The 13705-nt window shown below is 42.8% G+C and overlaps 1 protein-coding gene across 1 annotated transcript in view; it reads right to left on the bottom strand.

The window, feature by feature from the left end:
• The window catches only part of ABTB3 (ankyrin repeat and BTB domain containing 3), a 272945-nt gene that overhangs the window by 55263 nt on the left and 203977 nt on the right, over nucleotides 1–13705 (bottom strand). Inside the window, exon 4 of the mRNA XM_077829043.1 lies at nucleotides 9739–9891. Coding sequence (XP_077685169.1) covers nucleotides 9739–9891 — 153 coding nt within the window. The remainder of the gene's footprint in view (nucleotides 1–9738; nucleotides 9892–13705) is intronic.

Raw genomic sequence — 13705 nt, 5'->3', positions numbered from 1 at the left:
CACAATTATTTGCATCTTAATATTTTAATTCATTATAATGGTTCATTTGGAAAGTTTATCCTCTTTGGGGCAAAAACCATCTTTCTTGTTCTCTGTTTGTACAGCACCTAGCTCACTGGGGGCCCGGTCCATGACTGGGGTTCATAGATGCTGTCACAAAAGAAATAATACTAATAATTACCATGATTTAACTTTGTGACCATTCCTTTTCTCAGGTGTTTTCTGAGTGGAAATATTATATTGATAACGGTAAGGAGAGCACAATCTAAATGCTATCCAGAAACTATAGTGTTTTCACTAACAGGAATGGCAAAATTAGTCCAGTTACAACCACTTTGCGAAGACTAAGTTTAATTATTGCCAAAGGTGGAGGAGGGGTCTCTTTTTTAAATTTGAAAATAAAAATCTTTTAAATTATTTTAATCAGGATCCATATTAAACAATGAAATAAAAACATTCCGGATATATGTCAATATACATGTCATTCTTGTCAAGGAGACAATGAGGATAAATGGGTTACAGATACTGACAAACCTATTAAAGATGTGCTGAAACTACAAAATTTGGATCCAGATTCAAATGTCAAATTACGGTATTTTTAATATTCTAGCCTCTTTATAAAGGCAGCAGCCATTTGTAAAATTTGGATAAGGCTTCTGATTTTGAATAATCCCCAAGTTTATGGGCAGGAGTTTGTTTCTGGCTCATCTCTAATAAGAATAATTAATTCAAACCCCTCATAACCACTATAATACTGTACAATTTGTTGTCTGTATTGTAACAACTATTTCATTGCAGAACTCAAGTATATGAAATATTACATCAAGTAAAATCAAAGTGTGTTCTGGCCCCACACTGAAAAAGGCCTAGACTTAAATAATTCCTTAGTATTATTGGCCTCAGATATCAAGTAGGCAAAATAGGTTGAGATTCACATCAGGAAACCTGCATGCTGCCTTTTAAGTATTCACATTCCCTTCATCTTCTGGCATAATCTGCACCAAGGGACTGCTGGATTTTGTCACAGAGTTTGTTTGCAGCCACATACTGGGTTGGCATTTTTGTGCCTAATTATTGCAGGAGCCACCGCTGGTGTTAAAGGATTAGTCAAAATTTGTAGGAAGAACAAGGACACTCAAGGAGAGAGACATATAAACGAACTACCCCTATTTAAGGGGAACTGTTCCTAATCAGATAGAAAAATATCTTATTTTGTCCCTCCAAAGAGCTCCCCCTGCCCAATGTATAGTACAACAGTAAAACCAGTGGCAATATTTTTCTCCCCCCCAGTCTCTATTTATTCCAGTCTATTCAGATTCTTATGCTGCACCATCACCATGGGATCTGAGAGGCTTCCAGAATTAGAAAATTAAATAAGGAGACTAATGTCTATCAAATGCAGTTGCTTTTCATTCACCTCCAGGGGGAAATTGTGTGTGTGCGCATGTGTGTATGTGGGGTGTGGAGTAAATGAACATGCTACACTATGTTAGAGAGGCAAGGCAGGGGAGGTAATATCTTTTACCGGACTAACTTCTATTGGTGAGAGAGCCAAGCTACGCTATATGTTGTTTTTAAGCCAGATCAAAGCAGCACTCCTTGCATTTGGACTGGTATATAGGTTTATGCTGGTGCTTATTTCCCACAAGAGAGAGTTCCATAGTGTGGGACTAGCCCCAAAGAAGGCCCTCATGTCTTGTGTCCAGATGAGCTTGAACCCTGAGGTAGACAATCCTATTGTTCCTGAGGAATAGAGCCATCAATGACAGTGACGGTCCCAGAGGGCAAGACAGTCTCTTAGGTATTCTGGGCCTAGGCCACTTTGAAAATAAGGACTGAGATATTTAAACTTAATTCTTTATTATGGGTGGGACAGTGTAATGAGTCAGCAGAGCACAGAGGTGAGGTGCTCTTGGTAATCTGTGGTGCCGATGAGGGATGTGGTTGCCTTCTGCACCAGTTGCAGTCTTCTCAGGGTTGCCAGATAGGAGGTGATACACCATTTTCATGGTCAGTTCATCACCAGCAAAGTTGGGACCTGATTTCCCAGCTGGTCATAGATTGTAGATGTTTTGTGTGGCTGTTGCTAAAAGCAAGCATAGTGCCAGCAAGAAATCCAGACAAACTCCGAACGACTGACTGTCTCGATTATCTGTGAGTATGCATCCTCAATTGGCGGGGGCTGTACCATGGTGACCAATTCTCTAAATCATTTCCCTCTGCTCAGAGGTATAATTTCTGTCTTGCTAGGATTCAGCTTTTGCCAACTCTTCCACGTGTGTATGCTGATCTCAGCCCCATGTTGGGATGACTGAATCATCCTGGAGTTATCATCCATGGCTAAAGTAGATTAAAACAGGAGGGAGAACTCTCACCACACCCATCCAGGAAAAGAAGCAGTTATTGGGAAGTACTGCTCCCTCAAGCCAGGGAGAGGGGAGATAGTTGAGCTACTGAGCACTCCCCACTGCTTTTACCCTTAGTTACCACAAACTGCAAACAGCAGAGATGTGTTATCAGTTTATTGTTGACACTTGAGCTCAAGAAGTTTCATCTTTTCTCCCAGTGGCTGCACATAAATATTGAATAGGACCAAGGAGAGACCTGAGCTCTGAGAACTCCACACGTGAGAGGTCTGAAGGCAGAAGTGTCATTTCCCATCACTACACTCAAGAAAAGATTTCAACTACTTCCGAGTATTTCTATTGACCCCTGCCACGTGTCTCAAGTGGAATGGCTGTAGCTGTGTCCTGTGACTGACTATATTGAATGCCAGGATCCAGGAGTATGAGAATAGACCCTGGTCTTTTGGCTAGGGCTAATAAGAGCTCAGCCATCAGCACTATTATCACTGTATCTGTTCCAAATCGCTGGAGCTTTACAGCTTTCAGATGTTAGCAGGTAGGAATGGGGCAAAGGGTACAGACAAGTAAAGAACTTTGGAGCAGCCCCATACATCACTGCAGCCACATATAAATGCTCCGACTTATGGGAACTATTGCTGAAGGATTTAGATACTATGGGGCCACATTTTGCATTAATTTACACACGGCTGATGTGTATGATGCACTGGACATGACACACATTCAGCAGTCCCACAGTGCATTTCCCCTAGCCCTGCCTGGAGGATGTCATACACCTAGCAAAGCCACAATCACAGCAAGCCTGCAGAGGAACAGCAGGGCTCCCCTGAAATTCACCCCCTCCACCACCTGGCACTGCTATGGTGCTGTCACTGAGTGTAGAGAAACTGTTGCTTTACCTCCACACTCAACACCCTGCTGCTGGTTTCAAGACAGCGCTGTGGGCCGCTGGGAGATGAAGGCGCTGATGGCTAGACCAAGTCCTTGCTGCAGGGTGAGGAGAGGAAGAGGCTGGAGGAGCCTGGGGCACAATAAGGTAGGCTACCCCACATTCCCTCATCCAACCTGCTCTATGTCACCCCGCCCCACAACAACCTCCCTCCTTCAGGCTGCCCCTGACTCCTTCCAACACTCTGGTGTCCACCATCTCCCTGGCTCCCTCTATCCCCTCCCCAGCTACCCTTGGCTCCTCTCCCCCTTCCGCCCCTCTGTAGGATAGGAGAGATTGGATCTATCCCCGCACACAGAACACCTCAACTGCACAGGCAGAGAAATGTCTCACATGGAGCCTCACGACTTGGGCAGCTATGTTCACACCCGTACAGTCCCATGGACTTCAATGGGGTTCCACCAGAGCACTATGGGATAGCTGTCCAGAATGCTGCATGCTTACTCTGCACAAAGTCCCTGATGCGTAGACAGCAGTATTGATCGGTACTGAACCTGAAAACAGCAGGCGGCCTGTATGCAATTACTGCATGCTATTTAATACATCCAAGTGAGTGTGCCAAAAAACTCAGTGCAAATTAACCAACCCCACTCCACCCCACCCTGTGTGTACACAAAGTCGAAGAGTGTAATCTGGTCCCATTTCTGTGTCTGGGCTGTCATTTTAGGAGGTGCATCACTTTAGCCACTGCCATATAAATAAAGATGTGATGTGCTTGCAATGTAAGTGCTATCATATTAATTACCACTAGAGGTCTTCCCCTCACTTAAAACTGGAAATGGCATCATGTGTTATTAAAATAAACCAAACCTCCCAAGGAACGTAAAAGTAAAAAGAAAACAAAATATCCTGAGCTTCGCCTAGCATGACAAAGATGTGCTCTTGAGAGGAAGAGAGCATTCTAGAGTCAGTGTCACCAACCCCACGCATTCAACAATCATGAGTCAGTGCCCCAAAATCATGAAATTGGCTTGAAAATGATGAGATTTAAAATAAATAAATTGGATTCTTTGTATTTCCTTTCTGGTTTTTGAGCCTTTGGGAGTCACTTTTTCCAGCTTTACTCCACAACCATGATGGTTAGAAACTGAACATTTCTCAAAAATGAAATAATCTCATGACTCCTGGAACTGGGGCTTACAAAAACACACACCAAAGAAGACCCACTAAATATTGCAAGACTTGTGATAAAATCACAGGAGTTAGCAAGACTGCAGAGCTATGAGCCCTTGAGATGGTGGGCCCCCTCTCTCATCTTCTTGAGATTATACCATGAGACAGCCAGTAATGTCCATGATGGGGCTAATTGGCTCTCATCTCACATGAGGAGCTGCACAATCTTGGCAGCTATGCTTGTTGGATAGGAGGTAGACAGTGAAGGTAGGTTCTCATCTGCCCTTGGGTGCAAAAACAATCACTGAGCAGTTACACAGGAGCAGTCTGCCCTAGTTGCAGTGTGTGACCTGTTTCCAAAGGCAGCTGTAAATAAAGCACATTACAATAATCTTAATTAAGCATCATCCATTAGGCATGGATCACTGTGGCGAGGTCTGCCTCCAGGAGAAAAAGTCACCTATATTGAATATTTCAGAGGTGAGAGAAGCCACTCCTGACCATTGTCAAACCATGTTCAGCTCCTGCTCAGAAATGACTCCTATTTTCAGAACTTTGTTGACCTGGCTGGAGCCTGTCCCACCACTAAACACTACTTAATTCCAAAAAAAGAACAGGAGTACTTGTGGCACCTTAGAGACTAACAAATTTATCAGAGCATAAGCTTTCGTGGGCTACAGCCCACTTCATCGGATGCACAGAATGGATGTATTTAAGGAACCATCTCTTGAGGCAACTGATTTTGCTAATTACTGCCTCCTGTCTAATCTCTCTTTGCTGAGCAAGCTAATAGGGAAGTTCACAAAGATTTGTTTCCAATTCCAACTAGTGTCCTGGAGCCCTCTCAGTCAGGATTCATACCAGGACACGGAAAAGAGGGAGCACTGGTGGCACTGATGGACAAGGCCATATATCTTTACTTGTATCATTTGGCCACTGTGCAGCATTTGATGTGGCTGAACACGAATCTTGCATGGGGGCCCCACCTCAGAAACATGGAAGGGACTAGTTCGACTGCACCAAGATAAGGAACAAATGAAGCCAAGATCTCTCTGTGCTGGGTGAGACATTAACCCGCAGAGGAAGGCAAGCAAAGATACCACAGCTCATCTTTCCCTTGTAGGGGGAAGCAGCTTTATTTTATGACTGCAACTCTAGGGCAACCCTGCAAGTAGAGGGTCACCAGACTTCTGAATTAGTGTATCTGCTAGCCCCAAAGAAGATCATAATGTGGGCTAAGGCAGCCCACTCTGGGATCCCCATTGGAACTGGGTTGCAGAAGGCTTGTGCTACCATGCTCCAGCTCCATGTGAACATATTGCTACCAGGAGCCTGAAACCTGAGATCACAGTGGTTCTCAGCTCCCTGGGGGTATTCAGAGGTCTTCCAGGGGATACATCAACTCATCTAGATATTTGCCAAGTTTTACAACAGGCTACATAAAAAGCACTAGCCAAGTCAGTACAAACTGAAATTTCATCCAGACAATGACTGGTTTATACTGCTCTATATACGATACAGTACACTGAAGTGTAAGTACAATATTTATATTCCCATCGATTTATTTTACAGTTATATGGTAAAAATAAGAAAGTGTGCAATTTTTCAGTAATAGTGGCTGTGACACGTTTGTATTTTTATGTCTGATTTTGTAAGCAAGTAGTTTTTAAGTGAGGTGAAACTTGGGGGTACGCAAGACAAATCAGACTTCTGAAAGGGGTACAGTAGTCTGGAAAGGTTGAGAGCCACTGAGCTAGCAGAACCAAAGGAGTGAATCTGGCCCCAAAATAGGGAGAAAATATCAAGATAGAATTGCCTTAGCAGGAAAAGGTAGGGATATGGATCTTGATATCACCAGAATATTGATTCTTCAGAACATGTTATCATATTAACGCTCTGACTGGCTTCACATACGCGTTGGAAAATGACAAAACTGACCCCTTCAGGTCTCCATATGGGAAGCTGCAGATGATACTTGATGCAGATATGACACTTGCCATCACTGTGTATGAGATAAATAAACCCGTATACCACATTATCCTTTAACTCTCAGCAGAGTAGGTCCTCAGGCTGCTTGCCACGCTCTGACTCAGATCATCTGCCCTGATCTTTTCCCAGATGGGAGAGTAGGTCAGCAGAATTGCTCTCCTCAATATGTCCCGACTGCTTTTCCATCCACTTTTTTCTACTCCTCTTGTTGGGGCAGGAGAAAAAATGGTTTTGAACCCAGTATTAAAGATTGGGAGTGTGATTTGTTGAGTGGCAACTGGACAGGCCACGAGGTGAGGACGGAAAACAGATTTGCAGGTCGGGACCTCTGAAAATGCTGAAGGAAGGAATCAGATGGTGCTGGAGATACTGGAATTTGGGTTAGTGAAGGAGACCATTACACTGGGGGATGGGATAATATTTACCAGCAATTCTTATTTGCTGAAACAGACCCTAACTTTCCCCCTATGTCCCACAGAGCAGCAGGATTTCCCTTGACCATCAAGGTTATAGTTTCAGCTGCAGATGCATCTGCTAGCTACAGGCAGGCAGTCATCTTACTCACTCTTGACAGATTTCATTCCTCCTTTTTGGCTCCCCTGCTCTGTGCAGAAGAGCACAGCAGACAGAGAAGGGGCACTAGAAGGGAGATAGAGGGAGGAGGAAGGAAGGGAAATTTTGGGAGGAAGGAGAGAAAGAAGGCTGAGATGATTTACAAAACCACGTACTAGGTGCCTGACCATAGGTGTGTCTTATTGAGCTGGGAAGTGTCACAAAAATATGGTAGGAGATCTCTTTGCTGGAGGTTCAGATAGGACACTGAACAGTCGATTTTTTATCTGAACAGATCCTAAACTCCAAGTCTTTTGAGATTCTTCCAAACTTCTTTTCTATAATACGTATTGCAGTGTGGAAGCAGATTTTGTCTTACCTTTTTTAACAATAGGCCATGAATCAACATAGAGGAATAATGCAATGTCACAATGGTAGACACAGGACAGAGAATGTAGCATACGGTGTATTATTTAGTTTTGGTTCTTTTTGTTTTATTTGGGGAGGGAGGGGGGTCTTTTTGTTTTTTCCCTTCTAGACCAGTAAGAGAAAAGATCCTTAAGAAAAAACAGATAACATTTTCAGGCTTAAGGCTCCCAGTAGTTAGGCTATTTTTTATACAAAATAATCTAAAATATATCAGACTACATGCAAAATCCTCCAGCTGTCCTCAGTCCCTCAGTTTATTTGAAGAATTGCCCCTTGAAAATATTTCAAAGCCATGGCAACTATAGAATTGATGCTTGATGAGGACTGGGGAGATGCAAAGCTGTTGCTGCTCACTGGGGAGAAATGAGAGGCTGGTACATGGACTGGGTGGAAATGAGGAGTGCTGAGGGCCTGTACTGAGCACAAACAAAACATTACAAGTAGCAAGATTTCAAATTAATGTCATGATGCTTTGCCTGGATATTTTTCCAACAAGCAGCAGCCTTTCCTTTGATCTCAATATTATAGACACACAGTGCCTGATTCTCAGTTACACCAAGCACACTCTACACCAGTGTGGCAGTCTGAAGGGCCTTTAAATGTCACAGTAACACTCACTTGAAGGCCCCCTTACACTGGCAGAACAGTATACAGTGACCTTAGTTTTGGGAAACGGGAATGGAAATCAAGCCCATATAGTCAAGTGAAGTACACAACAGCAAATCCAGGGCAAGTCCCAGCTCTTTTCTCAGAACTAACCTTTCATTTCTACCCTCATTAATTCTTGATCGTACTTTCCATTCTCATTCCAGACTGTAAGACAGCTGAAAAGTGGCTATAGTTTATTTTTCTTTATAAACTGAATTCTGGATGGCTGCTTTAATTGATCACTGATTTCTTCTCAATAATCAGTCGATTATCTGGGACATAACTACAATTCACTCTAACATAACCTGATTTTGAAACTTTAACTTCTGTTAAAATGGCAGAATGGGTAAAAACAGTCAATGTTTTTCTATACACATGCTAACTACAGAAAAACTGTATATTCTTATCATATCAAAACATGATTTTTGTTCTTTCAAGGGGCTAGAATAAATAATATTGATTGACTTTTCTACAATTGTATCAATTAGTTCAATTGGAAAGGTTTTTTTAGTTATGCCTTTTTAAAATTAAGAGCTTCATGAGTACTGACAGACCTCATAGACTTCAGCTGAAATCGTGAAATACTAAGTCCTACTGACAATCAGGCCCAGGATATTTACCTTCATATGAAACAGTTACAGTCAGTATTTGAAATATGGACCTCAAGATGTAGCTTTTAAATTCAACATATTCATTTAATAAAATATTCAACCAAGAAAGCATTATTCCAGTCTCAAAATAAAATATTATAATATCTAGTGAAAGAGTACTGGAAAACCAGAGTCAACAAAATACAGCTGTTGTGATGCACGTTGTCAGACCTAATCACGTATGCAGGTTCCATGCTTCTGTGTGGCAGAAAAGCCCACCTGTATATCACCCGAGTATGAGTGACAGGGCTTCTGGAAAATATGAGCCTAGGTTTGAATTCACCAGACTCTAAGATAGTGCCTGGCGACCGTGTGCTGCAGCTATAAAGCACCTGAGATGAATAATTCCGCTTGTGACACAGTCATAAGAGCTTTTCATACAGACATCTAAAGCAAAAATAACCCAGAATCAAGTATGCATTACGAAGCTGTTTTTATACATACATATATGAGTAAGAAAAGGCAGCGCATTAAAAACATATACTGAAAACATATACTTTAGGGCCACATTAGAAGGTCACATCTCACATATTTAAAAATAAGCATCCAATTATTCAGACCTGCAACATCTTTGAATTAAATTGATTTCAGGATCAAAAATGTAATTTTATTACAAAAACTGGTTTTATCTGTAAATGTGCTGTATAAACCACTATTGCAGAAAACAATAGAATATATACAATCCTATACGTTACATCTCAGTATTTTGTAACAGGAACACAGTGAAACAGACATAATTGACTGAAGACTTCAGTCTCTTATTATAAAGCAGAATGTAATGGTAAAAGACAAACCAAGATTTTATGAGCAGATTCAGAGCTTGATCCAGTTGTTAGGTATGCAAGCACATTACCATGCAGCCTGTGAAACTGGCTCGTACAGGCATGTGAACAAATACAGTAGCTGATTTTACAAGATACAGTGACGAGAAGGAGATTTCTGCACATCTGAGGACATAACAAAGCCCTTACTCTGCCTGTTAAATCACTGTCACTGTGAAAGAGCTACAGGTTTTCCAAATTATTATTTCTTTGCATGAACTTACTTTAACTGTCGAGGTTCACAGTCAACTCCAGGTAGTAAGAGCCTTGCTGCTTGCCGTACATCATCACTGTCCACAGAGAAACTGCGACGGTGCCCTGCATGAGCCAAAGCAACCCTTATCCATTCCATCAGGGGTGGCAGCACTATGAATGGCCTAGAAAGAGCAAAACAGGACAGCTAGTGCCTTTAATCTTTTAACATCAAAATTAGAGAGTGATCAAACTAGCTCAGCAAACTCCAGGCAGGTCTAACCCATGCATCTGACTTGCACCATTTCCAGGAAAGGGTGGGGTGCGTTTTTTGCCCATGAAATGCAAATCACAGCTCATGAACTTCTCATCTTTATGGCCCTGTGTGGACCTCAAAGCAACCACTTACATTTGCCTGGGAATCCACATGCTTCATACTGAGTCTCAGGAAAAGCAAGCAGAACCCCACTCACAGGAACACACATGCGTGTCAGTCAGAGCTTCCTTCCCACCCTGCCACCAGCAGAGGGAGGGAGAGAGAGAACCCTTCCACCCAACCTAGTAGTCAAAGGAAGAGGAGAGAAGGTAGTTGATGTGTGACGAAGTTTCCAAATGCCGCATTATCTCAGATTGATGCAATGTCATAATCTCACCACATTATTATTTTGTGGCTCTCTGCAGCTCAATGATGACATGGCTTGTAAATTGTTGAAGGCTGAGTACCGCTGACCCTACTGTATTTTTGAGGTATCTGAGGGTTGCTTCACAGATCATATTTTTAAAAGTCTACTGCTGTTCAAATTAAAACTATTATAAATACAGGGCATGAAAATTGGGGGAAATTACCTGCTACTGTGTCATGTGTTTTTTAAAAAATCATATGCTCAAAACCCAGTTGCCGTTTGGCCAAACCCCCTTCCGTAACGTGTTGTTTTCATTCAGCTTTTCAATTTCTCATCACCTCTACTAAAGCTGCGTGCACATTACAGTCTAAATTGAGCCTAGCATCAGTGAGGACATGGATTTTCTTTTTACTATTATAAAACTATTATATAACAAGGCTGTGTTGTATGCTAGGAATAATTAACAGCTGGTGTCAAACACAGTAACCCCTCTGGTCCCCCCACCCCAGCCATGTTTGAACATGGTTTGAGCACTAGTGTAGACAGGGACAAAACATGTACAACTCCCGTTTCCAGAAAGTGTATTCAGCCTGCCGTTCTACCAGGAGTTGACCGTGCTTTTATACCTAAACCTCTCTGAGGAAGACTCAGGAAGTTTAGTAACAGCAAAGGTCAGGTTTATTCCCCTCAGTCTTTCACAGAGCTGACATTCTTCCATTCCTTTTCCTCCTTTCCTTCTACCTCCCCTGGTGCCTCCTGGGAATTGTAGTTCCTGGACTCAAAGCTACAGAAACTACCTAGCAACAAACTTACAAATTGGGTTAGCTATCTGCACCTAGCTACATACAACACACCCTTCCCCTTTAGAATCACCATTGTAAGACTTTAAACAGTCACTTCCAACTGTTACTTGAGTCTGGTAATAGAGTCTTCCAATCTTTTAAGCAGTCTCCCTTGTCTCACACTTCTCCTAATACCTGGAGAGTCAAGAACGAGATTAGGCGATGGTGGAATTCCTACTGCTATATATTGTCAATCATCACTATCAGAGTCATCACAGCCTCAGAGTGGGCAACAGCCATGACAGAAGACAAGGTACTTCAGGACCTAAAGACTTAACATAGTCAATGGATGGCCCTACAAGACAAAGACACCAGCACACTTGCAACCATATAGATGTACATCATGTGAATTGTCCCTCGTAAAGGAATGGATTTTGAGAACTCACCATCTTGTGCCTACACTTCTGAGAGAACGATTGATTCACCTGGCACATGAAGGACATTTAGGGATGGGTCTAACCAAAACACAACTGTGACAAGACTTCTGGTGGCCAGGGACGGACAAGTAGGTCGAGGAACTAATCAAGAATTGCATGACTTCCTTTCTTCTTTCACTCTCCCCCTTTCATTTGGTGTTCTTTGTCCTTGCATACCCCTCTCCCTGTATTCCCTTTTCACAGCAGGGTTAAAAAAGCCCATTTGACTGAGTTAGGTGCCTACTGGGCAAATACTTTAAATTTCACATACACAACCTTACTCCATACCCACCTTGGGACACCTGATTTAATAGGACATTGAGCCCTTGGAACATTTTTTTCCCATTCACAGCTTTAAGTAGTATTATACCATTTATTCTTCTTCTGAAGACTTTTCTCTGTACGACTGTGACATTAATATTCTTTAAGGGAGAGATTTTCAAAAGTGCCTAATGGATTTAGGAGCCAAAGTGCCAGTAACTTTCAATGGGGCATGATGCTCCCAAATCCTTCAGACCCTTTTGAAAATCTCCTCCTAAATTATTCAGTCATTTGCTGACTTGACATTTTCATTTTTTTTTTTTTAAATAAATCTCTGTCACCCTCCAGATGAGAGACTATTTGTTTTTGCGGCCTTTGCATCCTTGAGATCTTGCCATTGAATCCTAGAGTAGCTGATGAGAAAAGAATGCATCCTCCCAGGCTTCCATGAGCCACCTAATTTGTAGTGACAGTAGTGGTGGTGGTCAGAGCTGGGAGAGTGCCTGTGTGACTACAACTGTTCGCTGCTTTAAAGAAAAGCTACTGGGAATATTGTAAAAACATTTGGCTGTATTACAAGTGTGCTGATTAGCATGTGTGCTTGTGGCTGAGCACAGAGAGGGGCTGTGGTTTGGCCTTTAAACCTCCCAGTCCAGGAAGTTAACGAATGATAGATAGCTGAGGGAGCAAGGGGTTGGCCTAGGGGAGCTCAGTGACAGTTCACCTGATGTACATAAAGTTGAAAAACACCAGAGATCTTGACATTTTGTTTAAATCTAGTCTAAACAGACCAGGTAACAGGGTGGTAGATAAAGTTACCAAACAATGACTTAGGATCAGGGTAGGTGAGTACAATCTGACCTGTGGAGCCAGCAAGCCTGTAGCAATTTAGTCAGTATAAAGAACTCCCAGTTTATTGCATCATAAATTAGGCACTCTGGGGTTCAAGCATTAGCCCCTCGAGGCTTGGATTGCTGAACAAGATTATCTACATGAGACAAAGATATACCTGGGGCTGAACAGGACATATAAGGCAGGCAGTAAGGCCTCTCATCAGCGGATCTGGCTCCCCTATCAGAGTATCTGGCTCCCCTATTTGAATGAGGCAGGCAGTGTATCTTGGCTAAAGGAGGCAAAGGACCCCTCCAGATATGACTCACAGGGGTGTCACTTGGCCCCCTGCACACACACACAGACTTTTCATAGGTCTATGTGCTCCTGTAGTGAGGCTGAGTGGCCTCCCTTGGAACTGGAGCGTGAGGGACCACTACGCTCTCCCGGTGGAGCCAAACATGCCCTGCCCCGCCCCCTCACCAGAATCAGAGAATCATAGAATATCAGGGTTGGAAGGGACCTCAGGAGGTCATCTAGTCCAACCCCCTGCTCAAAGCAGGACCAATACCCAATTAAATCATCCCAGCCAGGGCTTTGTCAAGCCTGACCTTAAAAACTTCTAAGGAAGGAGATTCTACCACCTCCCTAGGTAACGCATTCCAGTGTTTCACCACCCTCCTAGTGAAAAAGTTTTTCCTAATATCCAACCTAAACCTCCCCCACTGCAACTTGAGACCATTACTCCTTGTTCTGTCCTCTTCTACCACTGAGAATAGTCTAGAACCATCCTCTCTGGAACCACCTCTCAGGTAGTTGAAAGCAGCTATCAAATCCCCCCTCTTTCTTCTCTTCTGCAGACTAAACAATCCCAGTTCCCTCAGCCTCTCCTCATAAGTCATGTGTTCCAGACCCCTAATCATTTTTGTTGCCCTTCACTGGACTCTCTCCAATTTATCCACATCCTTCTTGTAGTGTGGGGCCCAAAACTGGACACAGTACTCCAGATGAGGCCTCACCAATGTC

The sequence above is a fragment of the Eretmochelys imbricata genome, chromosome 1, assembly GCF_965152235.1.
Source record: "Eretmochelys imbricata isolate rEreImb1 chromosome 1, rEreImb1.hap1, whole genome shotgun sequence".
NCBI lineage: Eukaryota > Metazoa > Chordata > Testudines > Cheloniidae > Eretmochelys > Eretmochelys imbricata.
This window is presented reverse-complemented; position numbering and strand designations above follow the sequence as displayed.